The sequence below is a fragment of the Beta vulgaris genome, chromosome 9 (genome assembly GCF_026745355.1).
Source record: "Beta vulgaris subsp. vulgaris cultivar EL10 chromosome 9, EL10.2, whole genome shotgun sequence".
NCBI classification, from domain to species: domain Eukaryota; kingdom Viridiplantae; phylum Streptophyta; class Magnoliopsida; order Caryophyllales; family Amaranthaceae; genus Beta; species Beta vulgaris.
The window spans coordinates 47,932,006-47,956,907 of NC_079210.1; the positions used below are offsets into that span (position 1 = coordinate 47,932,006).

General features: G+C 35.6%; 4 protein-coding genes across 4 annotated transcripts; 2 read left to right on the plus strand and 2 right to left on the minus strand.

Annotated features, from left to right (window-relative positions):
• Positions 1-403: 403 nt before the first annotated feature.
• LOC104904311 (26S proteasome regulatory subunit 10B homolog A) lies at positions 404-5,249 on the plus strand. Its single transcript, XM_010692527.4, has 10 exons — positions 404-763; positions 1,865-1,984; positions 2,625-2,761; positions 3,443-3,604; positions 3,729-3,815; positions 3,907-3,993; positions 4,080-4,217; positions 4,334-4,525; positions 4,607-4,705; positions 4,992-5,249. The coding sequence occupies exons 1-10, from the start codon at positions 667-669 to the stop codon at positions 5,064-5,066; spliced, it is 1,194 nt and encodes a 397-aa protein (XP_010690829.1). The 5' UTR covers positions 404-666; the 3' UTR covers positions 5,067-5,249.
• Positions 5,250-6,793: 1,544 nt separating this feature from the next.
• Positions 6,794-13,722, plus strand: LOC104904313 (26S proteasome regulatory subunit 10B homolog A). Its single transcript, XM_010692530.3, has 10 exons — positions 6,794-6,987; positions 8,818-8,937; positions 9,356-9,492; positions 11,066-11,227; positions 11,358-11,444; positions 11,635-11,721; positions 11,808-11,945; positions 12,072-12,263; positions 12,346-12,444; positions 13,433-13,722. The coding sequence occupies exons 1-10, from the start codon at positions 6,891-6,893 to the stop codon at positions 13,505-13,507; spliced, it is 1,194 nt and encodes a 397-aa protein (XP_010690832.1). The 5' UTR covers positions 6,794-6,890; the 3' UTR covers positions 13,508-13,722.
• Positions 13,687-20,654, minus strand: LOC104904312 (bifunctional phosphatase IMPL2, chloroplastic). Its single transcript, XM_010692528.4, has 11 exons — positions 20,603-20,654; positions 19,688-19,692; positions 18,935-19,457; positions 15,495-15,573; positions 15,250-15,344; positions 15,115-15,164; positions 14,858-14,982; positions 14,536-14,602; positions 14,342-14,431; positions 14,132-14,243; positions 13,687-14,040 (listed from the first exon to the last, which is right to left on the minus strand). Exons 1-11 carry the CDS (start codon positions 20,652-20,654, stop codon positions 13,970-13,972), a joined length of 1,269 nt encoding a protein of 422 aa, XP_010690830.2. The 3' UTR covers positions 13,687-13,969.
• On the minus strand, positions 20,588-24,347 carry LOC104904314 (late embryogenesis abundant protein). Its single transcript, XM_010692531.4, has 2 exons — positions 23,753-24,347; positions 20,588-21,086 (listed from the first exon to the last, which is right to left on the minus strand). Exons 1-2 carry the CDS (start codon positions 24,164-24,166, stop codon positions 20,829-20,831), a joined length of 672 nt encoding a protein of 223 aa, XP_010690833.1. The 5' UTR covers positions 24,167-24,347; the 3' UTR covers positions 20,588-20,828.
• Between the last annotated feature and the right edge of the window lie 555 nt (positions 24,348-24,902).

A 24,902-nucleotide genomic window follows, 5' to 3' on the forward strand; every position in this document is an offset into this window, starting at 1 on the left:
AAAAAAAAAAAACTATACTAATATATTAAAAGGTGTTTCTCAACAAGGAACTGTGCCACGTGGCGTTATCCCTTATAGTTTTGACTTCATGTACTCCACATATAATAAAAAATTAGATTATGCATGATATAAGATTTGGTCCCATAACCTTAAGCATGTGTACTAATGTCTCAATTACTAAATCAAGTTCTATTTGATATTATAATTTTAATGTAAAATACTCATCGATAAACTATATATTCGGGGCATAGTTCGGACCTAAAAACTGGTTAACGATGAAGTGTGTATAAAAACAAACGGAGAAGCTAGTAATTTTATAGCTCGTCATTGGATTGGGCTGCAAGAAAGTACTAACGCTAAGCCCATTTAAAGCTTAGCTGTAACATTTTTCAAGTTAACAAGGAATGCAAACGAGCTTTTTAAGAACTCACTCATAGTCAGAGTTTTACATTTCAGAGACTGCAATTTTCATAATTTGCAGCTCTTTGAGCAACAAAAAACCTAATTCAAATGCGTTTAATTTAAAGTTCTACGATTTTCCTCTGAAATTTCTGAAATCTTTGCAAAATCGAACCTAAATCTGTAGAAATCGCTTAAGATTGGATCCTTTTTTTTGTGAGATTTCTCAATTTTCGGAAAGTTTGATCGAAGTTCAAGTCAGTTTTAATGTCGACGGAGGAAGATGTTAGGCGTAGGGCTGCTGTTGTTGAGTATAACAAGAAACTTCTTCAGCATCGGGAGCTCGAATCTCGTAGCAGAAAAGGTTTTGCACATTGAACCCTAATTTTTCGATTTTGTCAATTTTTTTTGCGTTTTTTGAATTTCTAGGGTTTTCAATTTGCTTGTAGTAGTTGGAATTGAAGCTTAATTTGTGGAAAATACATTTCGCTTTTTATTTTGCATGATTTTTAGGTATAATTATGTAGATTTGTAATGAGCAGCTATCACTGAATGCGAAGGGGATTGTTCATTGTCTGAGAACCCTGAATTTTGAGGATTTTTGCTCATACTACGGTTTGCAGACTGAAAATGTTATGATCTTTTTGTGTTACTGGAACAAGTTAAGCCAGTAGTCTATAATTAGGCTGTTAGTTAACTAAATATGCCCTAGTGTTCGATAAGTCGTGTTGTAGTCGGAACGAAGCATGAAAATGATCCTGGCCTGCTTAAGATAAGGCTTCTTAACTTTATTAATGTTAATTTAATTCATTGGTTAAGTTGTTTGGATGCTAAGTTGAAGCTTAATGAGCTTCAGGAGAATGATCTCAGTTGTGTTTGGAACAGTGTCATTTGACCAGTCGGTTATTCAACATCAGATTTCGTAAGTTGAGCTAAAATTAGGCTTTTAAGTTACATTTATTCATGCATGAATCTTTATCTAGCCTCAAATGCAAGTCAATTCGTCTCAAGCAACATGCTTTCTGCCTTTTGTGTTCTTATTTTGGTGGGAATTTGTTTTCTGTAAATACTAAATAGTGTACTTTCCGCGTTCTATTAAAATGTCGTTCTAGGTTTTGTGTTGAAATTTAATTCAATACACATAGAAAGAATTGAGTGAGGGAAGTGTGCAGACCCTTGTCAGTGACATTGTTTTAGGAGTGGAAGATATCTACTGGTTCAAATGGTGGATTTTGGACTATAGCTTATTCACTTTGATACTAATAGCAACACCAGTGTGGATGTTGCTAAATTTGGGAAGGGTCAGTTGTGTGAAGCCCTTGAAAAAGAGGGCGGAGGCTCGTTAATTGCCCAACAGACCTTTTTTTTGTATCTTGCTGTTGTGGATTCTTTGTGCTGTCCTTTTGTTGTGTTGTTTTTATCTATGTCCTTGGGTATAGCTAACATATTAGAACTCAATATGCAGTGAAGGAGGAGCTGCGAAGTGCAAAAAAAGACTTCACTAAAACGGAGGATGATCTAAAGTCACTTCAGAGTGTTGGGCAGATCATTGGAGAAGTCCTCAGGCCTCTTGATAATGAGCGATGTAATTAATCTTTTCTCACTGTCTGCTTTAAATATGATTTTGTGTAGTAAAGACCGTTATATTTTGGTCTTATTGCTACCTAGGATTTGTTGATCTTCTACCATCTTATTCTTTCTTGATAAAATAAAAATGTAAATTTCTATCTTCTGTAGTAGCAAAATCAGAGCTTCTTGTAAATCTAGGAATGCTACTAAGCTGTACACTCTCTGCCCGTTTTCTGGTCATATTTTCTTTTAGCATGTCCCCTGAAAGATGTCCCTATGTTAAAATCAATCATGAGGATCCACCAATTTATCCTTATATTCATTACATTTGATCCCACCAATTTTGTTTTTTTATCAACTGAATCCAACTTAAAAATTAAAAAAGCCACTTACTCTAATGGGGGAAACAGAAGGGGACAAAGGGAGCATATGATTTCTTATTATTAGAAGGGTACTTTCTTTTTTCTTTTTAACACATTCTCATCTAAAATCTTTGCTTGGAGTTTTTTGTGCTCAGTTTTTATTTCTCTCAATATCTTTTTTGCGTCTTTGCACTCCGTTTGAATGAACTTGTTTTACTATTCTCCCCCCATTGTTCACCTATACCTAAATATATAGTCTTCAATGTCACTGAGTCATGTGCTTATCTGTGCCAGTAATTGTGAAAGCTAGCAGTGGCCCAAGGTATGTGGTTGGTTGTCGTAACAAAGTAGACAAGGAGAAACTAACTTCTGGAACACGAGTGGTCCTTGATATGACTACCCTCACTATTATGCGTGCTCTTCCTCGTGAAGTAAGTCTCTTCACTCATCTTGTTTGCTCTCTCTTTTTCCCTTTCCTGCACCTGAGCTTGTTTGTGTAAATCTGACAAAGTTCCGTTTTATTAGTGTGAGTTGGAGTGGATACAAAGTTTTTTTGTATGCTATGGAAGCCTATGCCTCTAAAAAACAAACTCAATGAAATTGTACTATTGCAATTAATATGAGTCCCGATTCCTTGCTTTGAGATGCATCTGTGGCCTAGCCGAGTTATGTGGGGAAAGAGAGTCTTCCTCTATCAGTATTCGTGTGCATCTTATGGTTTGTAGATTGATCATTGATGGTTATGGGCAATGAAGGATTTTCTCTAATCTGAAGGCATGCAGTCTCCATAAGCCCCTTGTATAATCCAATAGGTGGTAGAATATATGATATATAGTGCACTGATGTGGACAACTGGAAACCTGTGGTCGGTTCTGAGTTTTAGCACTGCGCCATATTCCAATTTGTACATACCGTGGACTGCATATTGAACACTTTTGCAATATTTTTATTAATTATAAACGTACCATGTGTGTTTTGGACTGAGAACATGGTAATGAAACTCTAGTTCATGGTAGAAGGCTTCTTTGGGCAGTGTTAACTTATGACAGATTAAAAATTTGTTTGCCATGTTACTTTTAAGTTGCTTTTTTTCACTTCTATTTCATATGCAGGTTGATCCAGTTGTATACAATATGCTTCATGAAGATCCTGGAAATATCAGCTATTCTGCTGTTGGAGGGCTGTCTGATCAGATCCGGGAGCTGAGGGAATCGATCGAGCTTCCACTAATGAACCCTGAGCTTTTCCTGAGGGTGGGAATTAAACCTCCAAAGGTACAATATCTGTGCAGGTGTATTTGCTTTGGTTATGTGTTCTTTCTAGGTGTGTTCTGCTTTTTTATTCCTTTTGTGGATATTGGGTTGAGACAAATCCTTGTCTTACATATCTTCTTTTCAGGGTGTCCTTCTCTATGGCCCTCCAGGGACAGGCAAAACACTTCTAGCTCGAGCTATAGCAAGTAATATCGATGCCAGTTTTCTAAAGGTATCAGTGGTTATGCACTTGAATATTGTTGCATTTTTCTCAAGTTCTTTTTCTAGCATGTAATTAATTGTGATCTGTTATGTTGCTTTAGGTTGTATCAAGCGCTATCATAGATAAGTACATTGGTGAAAGTGCAAGATTGATCCGTGAAATGTTTGGTTACGCTAGAGAACACCAGGTGAGATAGTGCCACATGTTATATATCTTTCACTATGTGAGTTGCTGGTTTAAATGATCTCTTATAGTAAATGCTACTGCACTCAGCCCTGCATCATCTTCATGGATGAGATTGATGCCATAGGAGGTCGCCGATTCAGCGAGGGCACAAGTGCTGACCGTGAAATTCAGAGAACCCTCATGGAACTGTTAAACCAGCTTGATGGATTTGATCAATTGGGCAAGGTATTATGACTCTGAAACTCAATATGGGGAAATTTTGGTGTGTACATTGCAGTTCATGTGATGATTTGGGAGTTGGAACCCTCAAATAGTAACCACATTGTACATTGTTACTTTAGGTCAAAATGATCATGGCAACAAATAGACCTGATGTGTTGGACCCTGCACTTCTTCGTCCAGGACGTCTAGATAGAAAGATCGAGATTCCTTTGCCCAATGAACAGTCAAGATTGGAAATTCTCAAAATTCACGCGGCTGGCATTGCTAAACATGGTGAGATTGATTATGAAGCAGTTGTTAAGCTAGCAGAGGTGAGCTTCTAATGCATACGACTTGGATATCATTGTCAGCTTCCTTGTCTTTCTAGATGTTATAATTGTTGGTTTTCTCAGGGATTTAATGGGGCTGATCTGCGGAACGTTTGTACTGAAGCTGGCATGTCAGCAATACGTGCAGAGAGAGATTATGTGATTCATGAAGACTTCATGAAGGTATAATCGAGACATTTAAAAATTTCAAAGACCATAACTTGCACTTGTCCAGATTACACATTCATGGTTATTGATTTTTGGCTGAGTAGTATCAATATCATACCCTATCCTTGCTTAGATTGCTATGAGCGGGATGATCACCATATTATATAAATATTCAAATTTATTAGATAGCAAATTGAATCTGCTGAATGTCAAATTTTAATGTGGTATGTGAGTGCTTGAATCTTAACGAAGAATATCTTCGATGTGTTCGAATTTCTTATGCTGTTTCTGTGCTTTGCAGGCTGTAAGGAAGTTGAACGAGGCAAAGAAATTAGAGTCTAGTGCTCATTATAGCGCAGATTTTGGAAAAGACTAAACTAGAAGTGAAGTCGATTCGAGTGTATCTAGATTTCGAGATGCAGCTTATAGAATTTCTTGTCCAAATTTCCCTGTTTCATTGAAACTGAAATCACAAGTTTTTCTTTTGCATTATATCGGGTAATGCTGAAATTGTAGACCATGATTTTATAAGCAATCAATAGCTTTGAATTTCTTGAAATGCTTGATTTACACTGATTGGCTGCACTCAGTATTTGCCAAATGGCAAATATGAAATCGTGCTCGAATCAAATTGTTGCTGATTCGTTTATTCAGAATCGCTAAATCTAACCTAGACTAATTATTTTTCGAGATGTCGTATTTAAAGATGAAGCTGCAGAAGTAGGAACGAAATTTGCCTATGGGCATTGGTCCCAAAAGGTCTGAACAAGTATTGAACCACATGTAGTGGAACGGAATTTACAAAATACATTGACGTTTTCTAGAAGAAGGTGGTAATATTGGTATAAGATATAATTGTTAACCAATGTTTTTAATTTCTTTTTCCTTTTGTTGTTTTGGTTTTATGGCAATTCATTGCATTTTATTTACAATAGTTGAGATGTGATTTAAGTTTTTTATTTTAAAGAGAAGATATAACTAATATTTTACGATATTTTAACTCTAAATTCCACAAGTATTAATTAATATAGATAATAGAAATTTTTTGACAATTGAATATTATCTTAAATATGTACATTTCTTTGAGTAGTTAAAAGCCGTATACTCCTTTTGTGTAAGTTTTTTGAAAAATGAATATTGAATTTAAGTATTGAACTAATTAATGAATTGTTTGACTTTATCTCATATTTGATAAGATGTCATTTTGTTGTCTTTTTACAATTTAATAGCTACTTTTGCCAAATATTTCTAACTAAACAACTATTTTAAACATTGTTCGCTAATAGCTACCAGTAGACAGCTAGCAACTACCTCCAATAGTTACAATTACTACCAAGGTAAGGCTGGTGTAGTGGTAAGGAAAGAACCTTCCAACTTCAAAGTTGGGTTTGATCCCTACTAGGGACACTTTAAGAGAGAGTTTTCCCTTAACACTCCCCACTTTCAAAGTGTCTGCCTGCAAACCCAGACCGGGTTAACCTACAAGAGGTTCCAACTAGCAGGGCCCTTCATCTTACCATAGGATCCTCACGAGGACCCACCTAAAAAAAGCTACAGCACAGCTACTACAACACTTAATAGCTATTAGAACTAGAAGAAGAAGGCATGTCTTCACATAACTTGCAACAATTTGACTCATTACAGGTTTTGAACTTTTAATAACTAGTTTTAGAGGGTCTAAGTTACAAATCTTATTAGTTAATTCACGTAAATACTAATAATATATGCTATAAAAGTGACGACATAGAAACTACAAATGTTTAACTCAAACCTGCTAATTTTGTATTAGGTGGAGTCAAATTAATGCGTCGTATCACTTTTGCCACCTCTAAGATAACAATTAACAAATTCCAAAATTAGAAGAGTCCTCAATGATTTATTTGGTACCGAATTTTTAAATATTGATAATAAAATCGCTTCAGTTGCTACCAAAATGGTTTAATTAAAACTAGCTCCAATTACCAATAGTACTTTATATATTCATATTGATACTAATTAAATCACTTCTTGTACTAATTTTTTTTCTTAATAATAATCACTTTTTCATAAAATTAATTACCCCTTGAAACAGAAAGGAATATTAATAGAGTTGCTTAACTTCTCTTTACTCCGCTTTCTCATTCTTTCTCTGCAAGTCTTCAAACATTTCCTCTCTTTCTCTCTCATCGAAGATCACCTTCAGAGTTCAGAGCACTCTCTCATGTCGACTGAAGAGGAGGTTAGACGTAAGACCGCCATTACCGAGAACAATAAGAAGCTTCTTCAGCATCGTGAGCTTGAATCTCGCAGCAGGAAAGGTTTTACCAACTATATCCTAATTTTTGTCCTTTTTTTCTCCTCTATTCTTTTGTAAATTGTCGAGTTTTTTGAATTTCGAATTTGCTCGTAGTATGTCTCTAGCATTGAGCTTGTTGTGAATTTGATAATGTTGAGTTCTATGTTTTTTTAGCTTCGAGATAGTTAAATTGGATGAATTTTGTTCTCGATTGTTGTACGATGTAAATTAAGCTGTGGAAACTTGTTTGTGATTGTAATCGAATTGGAATTTGACGTAATTGAGTTAATTTTTCGATTCTCCGTATTTCTTTTTATGATGAAGCTTCATTTTTGGCAAATTTGATTCGCTATTTAAATTACTGATTTCTGGCTATAATTTTGATATTCTAGTTGATGTGTGACGAAAATTACTTGTACTCGGAGAATTTTAAGGGAATTTTGATGTGAAAGTGAAGTTTTACTTCATTTTAAATGAGAATTGGCTAAAGTTAGGTTTTAAGTCTGTATATGAAATAATGTGAACTTGTTCTGCTGCTAGAATCTGTCAAGTGAGTGATATTAAGTTGTTATCAGATTTTCATCTTTAACAACGGAATGTAACGATATGTTAATTCAATCTGATCTAGCTATTACTTAAAGTTAAAATCAGGCATGTTAATGAACTCTAAGGTAAGCCGTAAGCGGCGGCTAAGTAACATAGAAGCACGAGCAAATGTTTAACAAGCCTCAAGAGAATTAGTTGTGATTTAGGCAGCATGCTTGCCTATGGTTTCTATAAATTGAATACTCTATATAATAGGAAATTGCCAATTTAGGCGCTCAGTTGAATTTGTGGAGTCATAAGGAAACAAGTAGAGAGTGAAGGATGTGATGTAATTAGTTCATATTGTATGCATTATTAACTGCAAATTTACAATTAGACTGTAAGCGGCGGCATGTTAATGAAGTAATGAACTCTAAGGTAAGCTGTAAGCGGCGGCTAAGTAACATAGAAGAACGAGCAAATGTTTAACAAGCCTCAAGAGAATTAGTTGTGATTTAGGCAGCATGCTTGCCTATGGTTTCTATAAATTGGACTCTATATTATAGGGAATTGCCAATTTAGGCGCTCAATTGAATTTGTGGAGTCATAAGAAAACAAGTAGAGAGTGAAGGATGTGATGTAAGTAGTTCATATTTTATGCATTATTAACTGCAAATTTACAATTAGAACACAAACTTTGCATTCCTTTGAATCTTTGATTAGTCGAATTGTTGTTTATAATAGGTTTCTGTGTTCAGTGTGAACTAATTGTGCTATTGAACCCTGTCAAGCTAGGAGGCTATTTAAAATCGGACTTTGAAATTTGACCTAAACTAGATTTTTCACTTAAGTTACTCTTATTAATGAGCAACATGCTTCCTTTCGTAGGAGTTTATTCTCTGCAAAATGCATGCTTGCGGCATTTTCTAAATTAATCTCTATAGATTTTGTGTTGAAATTTTGGCCAGTGCTTGTAAAAGATAACCCAAAAGGTAGGATAAGAAAGTACTAGTTTCGCCGAGACATTTATTTTTGGGAATGGAAGATGTTTGTGCACTAAAACTATGTCTATCGACTATGGAAGAGAAGGACGTTATGTTTGAGAATGTTACTATTGAGTTTGAAGGCTGAGTTGTGTGCAGTGTGCACCACTTCAAAAAAAGTATGTCAGCTTGTTTATTTTTTTTTGATAATATGTCAGCTTGTTTATTAACACACCATTTTTCTGTATCTGGTTGTTGCATATTGTTTTTTGGATCATTTGTTGTTTTGTTCTTATTCTTGGTTCATTGGCTATTCTTAACCTATCGAAACTCTAATTACTCAGTGAAGGAGGAGCTACGAAGTGCAAAAAAGGAGTTCGCTAAAACAGAAGACGATCTGAAGTCTCTTCAGAGCGTTGGACAGATCATCGGAGAAGTCCTCAGGCCTCTTGATACTGAGCGATGTAATTGATCTCTTCTTCTTTTCTAACCATTACATCTGCATTGTTTAATACATTGTGCAGGTTTTCTTTAAAACATTACATGTTTTCTTAAAAAGAAAAGTGAGAATCTCTTTAATGATTAGCATCACTAGAAGTAATTGTTAACTTTGTTCATACAACTCCTACTGAGATGTGGATTGGTCTTGATGTTCTTTGTAGTAGACATTTTTTTTCCCTTTCTTAAATGATAATCTTCAGTTTAAATTACTTGTCATATCAACGGTTATCAGCTTATGTGCGATCTGGATCCTCTGTGTTTCATTTTGCACTCATTGTCCAGATGCTGTACCTATTTGTGAACAACCGGTTCTCTCCTCATTTCTTTGTACTGAACTCGAATCGATCCTTTTTGTGACTGTTATTTATTTATCTGTACCAGTAATTGTGAAAGCTAGCAGTGGCCCAAGGTATGTGGTCGGTTGTCGTACAAAAGTCGACAAGGAAAAGCTGACTTCTGGAACACGAGTGGTTCTTGATATGACTACCCTCACCATTATGCGTGCTCTTCCTCGTGAAGTAAGTTTACTTTTTCCTCTTTTTATTATGCTCTCTATCTGTTCCTTCCCCACACCTGAGTTAGTGTGTTTAGTTCTGCTGTAGTTGTCTTTTTGTAGAGTGTGTTGGCTGGAAATGGAGTTGTTTCGTAATCATATTGGAGTATAAGCCATAGTGAACAAAGTTTTTGTGTCATGAATGCTGTGGCATTTGTATTTGAGTTCTCAGCCCTTTCTTTGATATGCATCTGTTATTGCTGCTTAGTTAGGCTGGGAACCAACGATGTCCTGATCAGATTGGTGGTAGTTCCTTATACTTATGTCTTAAGAGGTCAAAGCATAAATTATAATAGTATTTTAGGATTTTCTCTACTTTGAACACAAACTATCTTTGACTAATTTAATGAGATGGTATAATCTATGGTAAATTATGCATCATTGTGACATCAGAGCTAGGTTTACTTTTCTTAGCATGGATTGTGATTAACATGAGCTGCATTCACTGCAGACCCACATGTACGGTGCGGTATCTGGTACTAAAGGGGGCAATGTGTTGTGGCTCTGGGCGGTGTATTCTTGTGTATGATGGTTTTGCTTTTGTTTATTGGCGTTTTGTGAATTAGCAAGGATTAGATTGGCAATTGGGCTTACAAACATGTGGTCAAAGGTGGGATGAGAACCTATTTGAAGTTTGATCTGACTTGCATGATTAATGGGAATCTTTATATCGTGAAATATAACAGTGAGTAGCTTATGAATCTAGTCCATCCACTAAATGCTATAGCTACAGCCTTACAGTCTCTCTGCATCAGAAGACTAGCATCAGCAGACATTTGCATCAACATTGAGAATAAGGTTAACTGGTTAAAGCATATACTGCCAGACCTGTGGAATGGTTCAGTCCAAAAAAATTCGTTCTTATTCGGTCTGCGTTTGGGGCATCCCTGTTGTTATTATATCTCTTGTTATCTTACATAGATTTGATTTTAAGGGCTAGCTTTATTATATTTCTTATTATACCGAAAATTCAATACCATTTTTGGATATTTGGTTTGATTACCATTTCAGATTGGAACCCAATTTGAATGTCCAGATATGGATACTAATAAAGCTAATGATTTTTCAATTTCAGTATCCGATTTCCGAAATGTAGTATCCAAATTTGGGGTCTCATGGAAATGCCAAACAATGTAATGCTGGGAATGGTAATCACCAAATAAAATAATTGAATACAAGATATCTGGTATATTCAATCGAAAATTTTTGGCATATTGGATATTCGAAGGTTTTTTTTGGTTTCGATATAGATCAAATTCTGATGTTTTTTGTATGTCTGATCCATAATCCCCCCCCCCCTCCCCCTAAAAAAAAGGGGCTCCACATCGAATTATGCATTACAGTCTTATCTAATGCGAAAAATAGGTGCATAGATTTGCCCAGCACTTGTATATATGGCTAGGTGAAGTGAGAACATGGTGATGAAGCTTTAGTTCATTTTCTAGTGTCTTTTACAGTGATTGCTTGTGAGGGAATGTATTTCTGCTTGCTTTGTGATTTTGTGGAATGCATTATATTCTCATCTATTGCACATGTAGGTTGATCCAGTGGTATACAATATGCTTCATGAAGATCCTGGAAATATTAGTTATTCAGCTGTGGGAGGGCTGTCCGATCAGATCCGTGAGCTGAGGGAATCCATCGAGCTTCCACTAATGAATCCAGAGCTTTTCCTGAGGGTGGGAATTAAACCTCCAAAGGTACAACATTTTGTGCGGGACTATATTCGTTGTTTATGTGTGTTCTTTTTAGGTGTGCTCTGCATTTGGAGACATTATGTGGTTAGTTAATGAGATGAGACAATTTTGGCTATATGTTTCTCCTTCTTAGGGTGTTCTGCTCTATGGGCCTCCAGGGACAGGCAAGACATTATTAGCTCGAGCTATTGCAAGCAATATTGATGCCAGTTTCCTAAAGGTATCAAGGGCATATGCATTTGAAGTCTTGCAAGTTTATTTAAAATAACACTATCTCCATTTTCTTTTAGATGGACATTTGATTAATTTTAATTCACTCACCAAAAAGGCAAATGTTGCATCTAAAAGAAAGCGGAGGTAGTATTTTATTTCTAGCACGAAAATAATTGTGGTCTGCTATGTTGCTTTAGGTTGTATCAAGCGCTATCATAGACAAGTACATTGGTGAAAGTGCAAGACTTATCCGTGAAATGTTTAGTTATGCTAGAGAACACCAGGTGAGAAAAGGCATATGTAAATCGGTTTTTCAAGATATATGTTTCTGGTTTAAATGGTTTCTAACAGTTAAAGTTACTGTTTCCAGCCCTGCATCATCTTCATGGATGAGATTGACGCCATAGGAGGTCGTCGGTTTAGCGAGGGGACAAGTGCTGACCGTGAAATTCAAAGAACCCTTATGGAACTGTTAAATCAGCTCGATGGATTTGATCAATTGGGCAAGGTATTATGACTCTGAATCTCAATATGGGGTTTCTGTTGTTACTGTGTTTCAGATTTGATATGGTGCTTTGCACATTGGGGGTCCTATATATGAGACAACATTGGGACATTTCCTTGGTAATTGCAGGTCAAAATGATCATGGCAACAAATAGACCAGATGTGTTGGATCCAGCACTTCTTCGTCCAGGACGTCTAGATAGAAAGATTGAGATCCCATTGCCTAATGAACAGTCAAGATTGGAAATTCTCAAAATTCACGCTATTGGCATTGCCAAACATGGTGAGATCGACTATGAGGCAATCGTAAAGCTAGCTGAGGTGAGCAACTTCTGGTGTAAAAACTTATAGCTTCTGGTTCGACGTGATCTCGGTGCCGATAAATTGTTACTTTTTCCTCCAGGGATTCAATGGGGCTGATCTACGCAACGTCTGTACTGAAGCTGGCATGTCAGCTATACGTGCAGAGAGAGATTACGTGATTCATGAAGACTTCATGAAGGTAAAGTTTGACATGTTTTATTTTTGGCTCAGTTGTTTTTATTGTCGTTGGCTAATATAGGGTTGCTTATCGCTAGCCAAGCCCGAACTTAATTGGGCTCGACTTGCTCGTTTATCATTCAGCTCGGCTCGGCTCGGCTCGGCTCATGAGCTTGATAAGTGAAGCTCGGCTTGGCCCTGCTCGAGTGCTCGATTTGAGACAAATTAAAAATAAACCAACACAACATAAATCCAAATAAAAAATTCATATTCGAAATTTAAAAAAATTGTTGACATATCTTGTAGAATAAGAAACTAAATTCAAAAAAATAACATGAATGAACATATTTTATTTCATTTTTTTACATGCTAACCAAATGAATTACTTACAAGTTATAAATATACATAAAAAATCGACAAACTAGATCTAAAAGGATACAAAAAAAACAGACATGAATTCTTCAAAATAAAATTTTGCATAAAATGATACGTATTGTATAATAACTTTTAAAGTGTTTTGTGTTTATAATAATTTTTTAAAGTGCTTTAAATTATAATAATTTTTTAAAGTGCTTTAAATTATACTTCCTCTGTTTTGAAAAAGATGCAACAAAAGAATATTTTATGTCTCACAAATAATACCTCTTTGTTGCATTTAATTTGAAACGGAGGAAGTAATAATTTTTTTATATAAAATAATCAAACATGTTCACGAGCTTTTCGAGCCGAGCTTAGCCTAGTTCGACTTGGCTCGTTGAGCTGTTGAACCGAGATCAAATCCGAGCCGAGCTCGAACTGTTCGCGAACAGGCCGAGCTCATTATCACCCCTAGGCTAATAGGCTTGACTAATCCGTAAATGTAACAATATGATCACGTAGCAAATAGCATAAATGAGTGTTTAAGTCGAATAAACAATTAAATTTCTTTTTGGTTGATGTCAGTTTTGTGTGGATTATTTGTAAAATATATCGACTGCCTGAATATCTAAAGCGATCTCTTTTCTCTGCAGGCTGTAAGGAAGCTAAGCGAAGCGAAGAAGTTAGAATCCACTGCACACTACAGTACAGACTTTGGGAAAGATTAACCTAGCCAGGAGAAAAGTTGGGGATTTTAGTGATTTCAGATTCCATACTGTGGCTTGTAAAACAATTCTTTTCTTCTCGTTTTCATATTGTAGCGTTGCATAATTTAATTTTCTCTGTATGCAGTCCATACTTATGGACTCAATCATCCAACAAACAGTCAAATATTCAATTTCAGAAAGCTACAAGCCTACAAACCAACGGCATTTGATTTCAAGGGAATGTAGAGTTGCATCAATTTGGTCAATTTCTCCTGGTCAGAATCTTGAATAAATTACAACAATGAAATAAGCTAATCATGAACTTGTCTAAGAAAGGCTAGAATCTAAATGTAAAATAGAGAAATTGGCGGGTCTTACTTTAAGCGCAATTGTCATATCTTAACAAGTAATTGTCTAGCCTTTCTCTTAAGAAAGTATCCACCATTATTTGCTATGTTGTTGGTCATTTGGTCAAGAACAGTTTTACTTCCACTCCAAGGATAAAATAGCATCTTGGTGAAGTTTGGCGTCTCCAGCTGCTACCACATTAAAGCCTTGCATTCATCCAAAAAGTAAGTGCATCAAACAAACTAGAACATGACTATTGCTGTATTGAACGAATAAAGGTAGGGGTAATTTTTTCACCTGTTGCTTGAGATTCTGGTGAAGCTTCCCAGTGAAGTTCTCCACCTTTCCAGTCAGTTATGGTCCCACCGGCACCTTTTATAACTGGTACTAATGCAAGGAAGTCGTATGGCTGAAATCGCCAGGAAATTGAATCAATCAATAAGAAAAAAGTAACACATTCACTGCTTCGAGACAAAGTAACATCTTTGAGGAGACTGGTGAACTGACCTTTAAGCCAGATTCGACGACAAGATCTACAAACCCAGAGGCCAGAAGAGCATAAGCATAACAGTCACAACCATATAGTGGCACTTTAACCTGTATTCACCATTGGATTAGACAGTTGCAATTTGATAACCAAGGCCACAAATAGTTGCCCTATTTTTACACTTGAAACAACTGCTAGTTATGTATGGACATACTTTATTTCTCACGCGAATAAATGCATCTTCAGCAGCTCCGGCAAATAGATGGGGACTTGTAGTGTACCTTAACAAGGCAAGCAGATGTCATATGGAGAGGTCAGCCAACATGCGGCCCAGCGATTTCAGATATTGTTTGTGAAAGAGAGCCTATTTGGTGGTGAATGGAAGACAGTAGGATATTTTGGTAATTGCACTTGATGTAGGCCCCAATCTGTTCCTCTTGTTCACCATCGAATAGTTCTCTAACTAGCATTTGTCTTCGGGAAAGAAATAAGAGCAACACGAAGATACTATGTTTAAGAGCAACAAGAAGACCTACATATAGGCTTGTGATAGACCCGTACAGCTCCGTGTTGACACTTCTTGCCCATTCAACGTAGTTTTCTTCCCGCTTATACCAATCCATCTTTCTCTCAGAATAGGTTGATCAATTACACCCAGGATCTGCAAACACCAACATTGTTTATGCAGAGAACGACATTGAGCGGCATTAAGTCCAGTAGATTGCTCTTTTCACACAGGTTCTTTTCGAATGAGAATGCCAACAATAAGCTACTATTCAGCATTGGTTCATACCGGCTTACCCTTGTACAGAAGAGCTATGAGGGTGCCAAACACCGGTTTTCCTGGAGGCATGTAAAAGAACAATGAGTCTCAAAACTTATTCACCACAATTGGTCTTAATATGAAGATTGACTTGACAGGAATTACCAGTAATAAAGCTCTTTGTGCCATCAATGGGATCTAAAACCCATACGTGATCCGAATGTTTTTCTTTGCACCTCCATCCGTTTTCTTCTCCATAACTGCAAATAAGTCATTAAGTTAAGATATGTGTAAACTGATAAAACAGCTTGCTTCTCTCTGCTCCTTTGACCAATGAGGCAAACCCGGGTTATGAAAAAACACACGATTAAAACTAACAGCATTAGATGTAGGTCCACGTCTGTACTTACATTGCATGAGATGGAAAATTTTCCATAATGATGGAAGCCATAGATTCCTCTGCCATTTGATCAGCAATAGTAACCGGACCTAATTCACAAGGTAAGAAATTCAAAATTGGGGGGAGATCCAATCTCTCAGCATTAGGGAAACTAAGCTGTATCTATCAAGAAGCAAAATGAAACTAAATTTTACAACTTTTATCAAATGCCAGTCTAATAACTCAAGCATATAAACAGAAACAAGTCATTTTACGGAAGTATCATAGGGAAGTACAAAAAGACATGAATAACTGTTGCACACACGACACTAAGTAAGAATTCAAATATAAAGTACTTCCACACAGCAGCGCATATTAATCAAAGGCTTCAAATAAGTATTAGTTACATGCTTTAGTTGGTAACTTTGTGAGAAATGGATCCAAGCAACATCTAAAAACTTCTGTCGCAGTATTACCGCTACAGTTCCAAAATATCCATGAGAGATATAACTATTCTACCACTAGTCTATCCAAGTAGAGACATATATTTGCACAGACAGCAGAAATAGATGTCCTGAATCAATGATATGATCAAGTCAAGTTTCATTTAACGCTTCAACAGAAGCATCTATAATTAAGACATACTTGATTCTTTCTCCCATTCAGGTGAGATGTCAAAAAGTTGTGAACTTCAAACACTCATAATCTAAAACCTATCTTGATGTAATGTTGGCCAATATAATCATTAGATTTGTTTTCAAAAGTTAGCTTTTGGACAAGTGATTTTAATGGTTTTAGCAATATTCCCTCATTCTAACTAACCCAAACGATAAGAAATATAGCCTTGGGATGCTCTCTGGAGTTGCGCAAGATTGAGTCTCTGATAAAGTATGGAAATCAGGAACACCATAATGTTGGAAATATCACCTCAATCGGGAAAGCCAATATTGAGCATGTGGAGGAGGGTGAACTCTCTTGGAGTGGTAGCAATAGCAGCCTCACAATGGAAGCCAGAGAAGAGGACGTGATGACATGTTATTAGTTCTATACATGAAATTAAGGATGCTCCGTCTCTTAGTAGTATCTCCAGGTATTTAGATCTTGGCTCAAAATTCTTGAATAATTCCTGGCTGCAGTGATCACCACTTCAGTTCCAAAATGTCCACATAACAATTCCACCACTAATCGGTTCATGTAGATACATATATTTGCACAAACAGCGGAACAAAGGCCTTGAATCAATGAGTCGATCAAGTTGAGTTTCATTTTCTTCTTCAAATTGAGGCATCTTTAAGACATACTTGATCTGTAACCCATGTTCAGGTGAAATATCAGAAGCCAAGATCTTTAAGCTTTGACTAAACATAAACTAAAACCTAAGTTGATGTCACATGCGCTAATATAATGGTTAAATTTATTTCAAAAGGTGGATTTTGGACAAATGATTTTCATGGTTTTTATTGGTTAGATTGTTTAGAAGGAAGACTCTTGCCTTGTTCTGACTAACCAAAGATTAGAAGCTGAGCCTAATTCTCAGGAGTTGCACAAGATTGAGATTCTCAATAATAGCTTTTGCCAAGTCTAGGAGTTTAAAAACATCATAATGTTGAAGAAATTGCCTCAATTAAAAAAGCCAATATTAAGTATATGGAGCAGGTGAATCCTCATGGAGTGGTAACAGTAGCAACCTCACATAAGCTAGAGCAGATGATGTGATGACAAATCTAGTTATTGGTTTCATGAATGAGGTCAAGGATCTTCATCTCTTAGTAGTATCTCCAAGTGTTCAGAGTATGGCTTTGAATTTTAAATAACTCCTATGTTGGAAGAGATCAAGGAGAAGAGGCTTAAATATACCAATTGCAAGAAACCTCATTTACCAGTAAATTGATCCTATACTCAGTTAGAGAAGCTTTTCCACATAGAAAGCTCTAGGTTTAAACCTGATTTTTATTTCATTGACGATGAGATTCCTTAAGGACGTAGCCTTGAGTAAAGGCTTTCAAAATGTCTATTCTTAGGATGCTAAATCTCTTGGAGTCGACACAAAGGAATTCGTAAAGATCGATTCTCATGCAGGTATGGACTGTTCTTTAAATCCGATAGGATATGATTGCTTAAATGTGGAGGAGGATTCTTACTATTCAAGAATGGAACGAAGCCACTCTAATGGCATCCAAATCAACAATGAGGTAATGGAATCTATCAAAGCAAGGTATCTGTTTGTAGAAAGGTGAGTAATGCCATATCAAGGGTAAAAGACAGATTGCCTAAGACACAGTTAATCCAAGATCGACGTTGAAAACCGTGAACAATTCCATTTGAAATGGTCAATAGATTGTACTATCTTATGTAACCTGTGCTAGTGCATTAGCTGAGCATAGATGTTTGTCAGTGTTCGACAGTCAAGTTCATCTGAAGTTGAAAATTGGATGACTAGTCACTCTTGATCAGAATTACAAGATAAGTAATGCAATGAAACTAATTTCTTTTCATCAGTACAGATCTTGCATTATTCTGATGCATGCCACAATCTTTGAATTATCAAAGCTAACAAATCTCAGATATTGTGGTTTCCAGCAGCCCTATACTCCACGGCTCAGCTACACAAGCTCATTTACACAATTGCAGAACTTACTAAAACAAATAAGAGACTAAAGAATCCACAAGTCGTAAGTAGCTAAGCATTACATGAACATGAATTAGCGACAGAAAATTCAATTGCGAAAATTGAAACTCAACTAGGTGAGATTTGTTTAAGCCGCTGACACAACCTAACAGCTGAGAGTTAGAGCTAAACTGAAAACTCAATTGCAAATTGAAATTCAACTAGGTGCGATTTGTTTAAGCCGCTGATATAACCTAATAACTGAGAGTTAGAGCTAAATCAACAAGCCAAAAAGAAAAAGTAATTTGGCTTGAATTTGAAGCACGATTTACAGAAGAAACTTACTTACGCCACAGTTATAAATTTTCTAGGGCGCATAGAGCCAAACATGAGATGCAGATTACTCAAGCTACACTATTCATTGAAAATTCTACACATTTCATATATCAATTCGGCACTCTAGCTGTCATCACAATAAGCAAATTGAATTTACATGTTACTGGAGAAAACGCTACACATTAATCAGCGATCGAAAGCTACATTAACTATAGAACTAGAAGAAGCTGCAAAACATCTAAAAAAATTGACGCTAATTGAAGCAGAAATTGAGTCCGAACAAATCACCTAATTAACTGCATCACCGATTTCGAATTTCTTCCGAAATTAGTAGCAGATAATATGTAAGAAATTTAACAGTAATCGAAATCGAAATTGAATTCGCAGTGTTAGAGAAAGCATTACACTCAAATCCGCTATAAAAATTTTTCCAGACAGCAAAACTAGAAGAAGCAACCAAACAGCTGAAAATCAAACCTAAATAACAAAGGAAAATGAAATGCTTGAATTACAAAAATAAAACTCACTTAAATCATCTTTATCAAGAATTTCGAATTTCTTCCGGAAGAAACTACGAATTACTTCGCCAGAAGCATCGGCGAGCTTATTAGCAACATCAGCGAATCGTTCGATATCGCCATTGTTGAAGCCTTGTTGTAGGAGGTCAAATTGATTGCTCAAGAGGTCCGAATTTGACGCCGCCATTGAAATTGAAGTGAGATTTCTTCGAGAAGAAAGAGAGAGACGCGAGGAAGAGAGAGAGGAGGAGATTGAAGAAAAGGAGAGCAATTGAGTATGATGATGTTTAGGAATGAAAGCGGAAGAATTTGAGGAGAGAGGAGGAAATGCAGAAGATTGTGAGAGAAGATGAGTTTGCGACAACATTTGCGCTTGAAGAGAAAGAGAGAGAGAAAAGGGGCGGGAAGGAGAAGAGGAGAATGTGACAGAGAGGAGAGAGAAAATGAATATTCGCTGTAGCGTAAGGCGTAACTCGTTAAAGTAGTTCAGACTTGAGAATGTGACTATGTGAGAGAGGGGTTGTGTACTCGACTACTTGTGTTGTGTCTGTGCGCAAATTAGATAGTAGACACGAGTCTACCCTTCAAATGATGTGTACCATTTAAGTATTTAATATAATAAACAAAACAATATTTTTAACGAACAAATTAAGTAAAATGATGAAAGAACAACACAAGAGACTCAATGAACATATAAATCAGCAATGAACAACAAGAAAAAAAAAAGATGAACATAAAAGGAAATATCTGATTAACAACTACCGATCCTAATAAACAGACAAAGAAAACACAATGAACAAAAAAATATTTGTGATAAACAAATTAAAAACATAAAAATAAAAGTTAAGGAGAATCGTCGAGATCGAAGTTCATTGGAAAACAGTTGATGTACATTACTTTCACCTGCTCATTGGAAAACAATTGATGTACATTCACACGTTTTATATTTTTTGGGCTACGTATTGACCCATGTCTACCACTATCATTGTAGAACAGTTGATGTACTTTCAGACGTTTTATAATTTTTGGGTTGCGTATTAACCCGCGTCTACCACTAGAATGGTAGACACGAGTCCATCCCAATTGTAGGTGACACATATAGGTAAGTTGCTATAGTATTAGTGGCAACCGGGTGCTCGTTTCGGTGCGTGGCACTGAGAGGAGCGTATTGTTAGTGACGATACTAAAGGGTCGTACTATTTTTTGAACAGCTCTGGATGAGTTCCAAATTTTATGTGACACTTAACATTAAGCTGTACGCATTTTATAACAACTAATTTGTTTTGTTGTTTGCAACTTCTATCGTTTTGTGCTCTTTGAGCACTTAAATTGGAAGACACACAACTTCGTTCATTTTCTCGATTCCTCTCATTATTTTTCAAATTTTGGATTGTTGCATATTCAATGATGGGACTATTATCTGATTTTACCACTGTTTAGACATTCCTGCAGGTGTTTCCTCCATATAAATCTTCAAGTCTCTCTACAACTTTATAAAGTACTTTCTATGTAACTCCATACTTTCTCACAAGTACTTGTCTAAGGGTCATTAGGCTAAATGTAACCTTAGGAAATCAATCAACTTACAAATTATCAAAATCATTTTTATGCATAAACGGCCACGATAAAAAACAGAAAAGATTCAAATATTAAACAAGATCATCGTCCAATATTAACCTGTATAGCCAACCATCGACAATGCAAGCAAATAAACATAAAGCAAAATCATCTTACACCACCACAACAAGACACTAAAAAAAGAGAAAGACACCTAGCTACATGAGTCTTGAAGCATAAACCCTGCGCAAATGTAGTGGATGCGCATGATGATTATTCAACAACAAAAGCATCATATCTCCTGTACATAAAACACCCCTAAGTTACACAATGACAAAAGCTACGCCTAGTGGTGACCCGTGCCGGGCAATTTATCCTTTATCTTGTCCATGAACCCTTTCTTCTCGTGCTCGTCCTCGTGATGCTCGATGCTCGTAGTCGTAGTTGTGGTCATGGTGGTGCTAACAGTCTGTTCTACGTTCTTGTTATCCTTGTCCTTGTGCTTCCCTCCCATCAGCTTCTCTTTGATTTTTTCTCCTATTCCTTTCTTCTTCCTTCTCCCACCCTCGTGTACGTGCCCTTCACCTTGTCCTTCACTCTCCGACTACATAAAAATTCAAAGAAAAGCGGTTAATATATATTGAGATAGGTGCATTATTTGTCTAGAAACCTAAATGACTGTCTACCTAATTTATGTTTGAATCATTTATATGCAAAAACGGCCACAATAAATTCAGCAATTTGTTTACCTCCTCCTATCGTTCTTAAAAAGTTCGCACTTTAATACACAAGTTTGACCATCAATTATCTCTCTCTAATTTATGTCATAATTTGTATGTCACATTATATCCCACTTCACTTCATTGGTTTATATTAATTATAACTATTACTCATCATTTTCTTAAATAAAATTTTTGCCCATTATAATCAACCAATCACTTTCCAAACCCTCTTGATAATCATTTTGTTAATATTTTAAATCATCCATCTATATAATAGTTAAGACTTTATTATATAAATTTAAAACCATCATATCTTATATAATATATGTTCACTAATTTTTTTATAATATGACCTCCGTTCTAAATACATACATCATTAAAAATACTACACTTTCCAAATACTTACTTCAATTGCACTCCAAAGCTAATATTTTCTCCATTTTGAAATAAATACGTGATTTTGAGAGGAGTGTTTCACTATTTATAAAACTAAGGAAATATAGAAATACAAATATTATTATGTGAAAGTATTGGGTACCAAATACTTTCCGTCGGACGGGCTGAACAAACGCAAGGAAGAAGACGAAGAATATTCAAGGACTTCATCATCAACAACAGCAACTCGCATTCAATAGTTTGGGATTCAAGGGATAAGAATTTAGCTTGAGATAAGATGAAATCAGCAGCTTCATAGTACTTGGGATTTGGCTGGGCAGTATTGATTCGAAAGTATTCTTGGAATCTGGAGATGATTGATGATGTTGATGATTATGATGGATTTTGGGTTGCTGTGATTGTAGTGAAGAGAAGAGATACAACATAGAGAATAAAGAACATGGTTCTGCGACTTAGTAGTGATTCCCGCCCGTTCAAATTAAATAAGTGTGTTCTTTTTGCAATTTTTGGAAGGAAGGAAGAAAGAGAGAATGAGTAATCAGAAGAAGATAATGCTTTCCTTCCTATGATATGATTTTCATTTGGCCTCTGTGTTCTTTTAGTTGGTGTGTAAATTATTTCAGCTTGTGTTGTTTTTCTTTCATTTGGTCTTCTGAATAAAAATTGAAACCAACTGGAAAAAAATTGAAACCAACTGAAAAAAATTAAAACCAACTGAAAAAAATTAAAACCAATTGCAAAAAATTGAAATCAACTGAAAAAAAAATTGAAACCAACTGAAAAAAAATTGAAACCAACTTAAAGTCGTCCGACCAAATATTATGGTCTGACGCGTCTGACGCAATACCTTCTCTATTATTATATATATTACTCCTTCCGTTTCTTTTTATTCTTTCTATTTAAAAACTTGATACTATTCTTAAGTTAAAAGAATCTTCTAAATTATTTTTAAGATATTATAAAAAATAATCATGTGAGATCTTGTTTAATTCATCTTTTTACTAATAGATAATAAAAAATATTTAAAATTAAAAACATAAATTTACAAACGTAAAAGTCAAAACAGAAAAAACAAAAAGAAACCAATGGAGTGTAATGTTGTATTAATCTCAAAATGTTCAACATATAATTTTTTGTAAGTCATACTAAATATTGATAGTCAAAAATAGTGCACTAACCTAGTAACCTATGTGAAAATCTAGCTAATCTGTTGCATCTATCTAAAAACATAGCAAAATTGTGTTCTACATGTAATAAAACACGTAACACTCGGGGCCAGGGGTGCTATGAGCAACACGTAACACCATTCTTTATTTAGAAACTAGTTATTAGACCCGGGTTATGCCCCGGATAAGGAAAAATTTCATTTATTAATATAATACTTTATGATAATAACATTAAATACAACTTAGCTTAGTGGTTAGAGCTTTAAAATATGTATTTGAAGTTTCGAGATCAAACCCCATACTATGTGATTTCTTAATTTTTTTTAGTGATATGGATTACATGAACTAAAACTCCATAGGAAGAGCGCCACGTGGCACATTTTCTTGTTTTCGCACGCCTTTTAATATATTTGTATAGATATCTTTCAATAATACTCCCTCCAATTCCGATTTTTATTAGTTTTCTCATTTCTTTTACATAAAAATTTTCTTTTGCATAAAATTTAAAAAAAAACAATATTATATTATGGGACGTAGAGGAACATAGAAGAAAAATAATTATTATCTAATGTCAAAATTAAAATATAGGTGTGATGGAGGGTTGGTGATTCAATTTTTTTAAAAAAAACAATAAACTAATAAAGAACATTCAAAAAAGACGAACAAATTAAGTCCTCCCTCCGTTTATCATTAATTTTAATAGTTAGATTTTAATATTTCAAACTATTCACAAATTTCAGTTTGATCATCATTTGTGATTTATACATAGATGAAAATATAATCATATGAATCTTGATAAATTCATTATAATATAGATTGTATTAATATAAACTTCTTATAATTTTTAAAAATACAAAACTAAAAATAAAGGTCCTCAAAATTTTGTATTAACATACATAAAAATAATAAGTGAGTAGATTAAAATGAAATGGAGGGAGTATTAATATAGATTCAAGAAAAAAAACACCCCACAGAAGCTTACTCACCGAGGTAGAGCTAGAGCTCGAGCCACTACGTTGAATCTCTCCACTACCACCACCAACACCACCAATCTCCTCCGTCTCTCTCCTCGGCTGGTACTGTCCACCTTCCATAGCAGCTCCAAGCGTCCCAGGCCCAGGCGGTCCGGCTTCGTGTCCATGTACCACCTCTCTCAGAGTAGTCCCATGGCCATGTGGTCCGCCTTCACGGCCATGCACCGCATCTCCAAAAGCCGTGGACTGCATCCCAACACCGGGAGTGCTAGCGGCAGGGATAGAGGAAGTGGTTTCGGACGACGTAAACGCAACACCAGTGAGTTGCATGGGGTTGCCTTGTTCATCAGTAAGCTTGACTGGATGTCCATGCTCATCTGTTAGCTGCACTGGGTTGCCATATTCATCTCTTAGATGTGCCGCCATATTCTTACAAAACAAACCAAAAAAAAAAAACACTACTGAATTAAAATAAAATTGGCTATGAAATTCTCAAATTTGAATACTTGCAAGCTTTTTTGTTTGTTTTCTTTTGTGCTAGTTTAAAGATAGGGTTTAGAGTCTTAGAGATGTGCACAATTTGGATAATGTTGCACCGTGCATGCATATATTTTTGTGTTTGGTTATGAAAGAGAGTGACCACGTAATCATGCTAGATTTTGTGAGAGGTATACACGTTTGCTAAAAGATGGTTGTGAGGTGTCTTACTACGGAGGTGAGAATGTGACATGTGGCGAATGTGGTATGGATGGTTTGGGTTGGCAGAGTGTTGGAATGTTTTGTACACTTGTCTGTCTAGAGGAGAGTTCTTTTACTTACTACTTGCTCGTTTTTTAACTAGTATCTGGATTTGAGCGTACCTTAAATTAATATTGTTTTTTGTATTTGATATGCATTTTTTTCATTTGTATTAAAATATAAAACTCAACATTTAAACTGTACAAATATAATAATATGGACACTTAAAACATGATAATTGTTAGTTGAAATGGTAATCATATCATGTACTTTCTCCATTTCATTTTATTTGCTACACTTCTCAATCCACGGACTCCTATGCAATTTTTGGAGAAGAGAGAGGTAGAGAGTAAAAAAAAAGGAACCCATGTAAGAGGTGACAGATACAGAGAGTTTATTGCCCAAAAAAAAAGTGTAGCAAGTA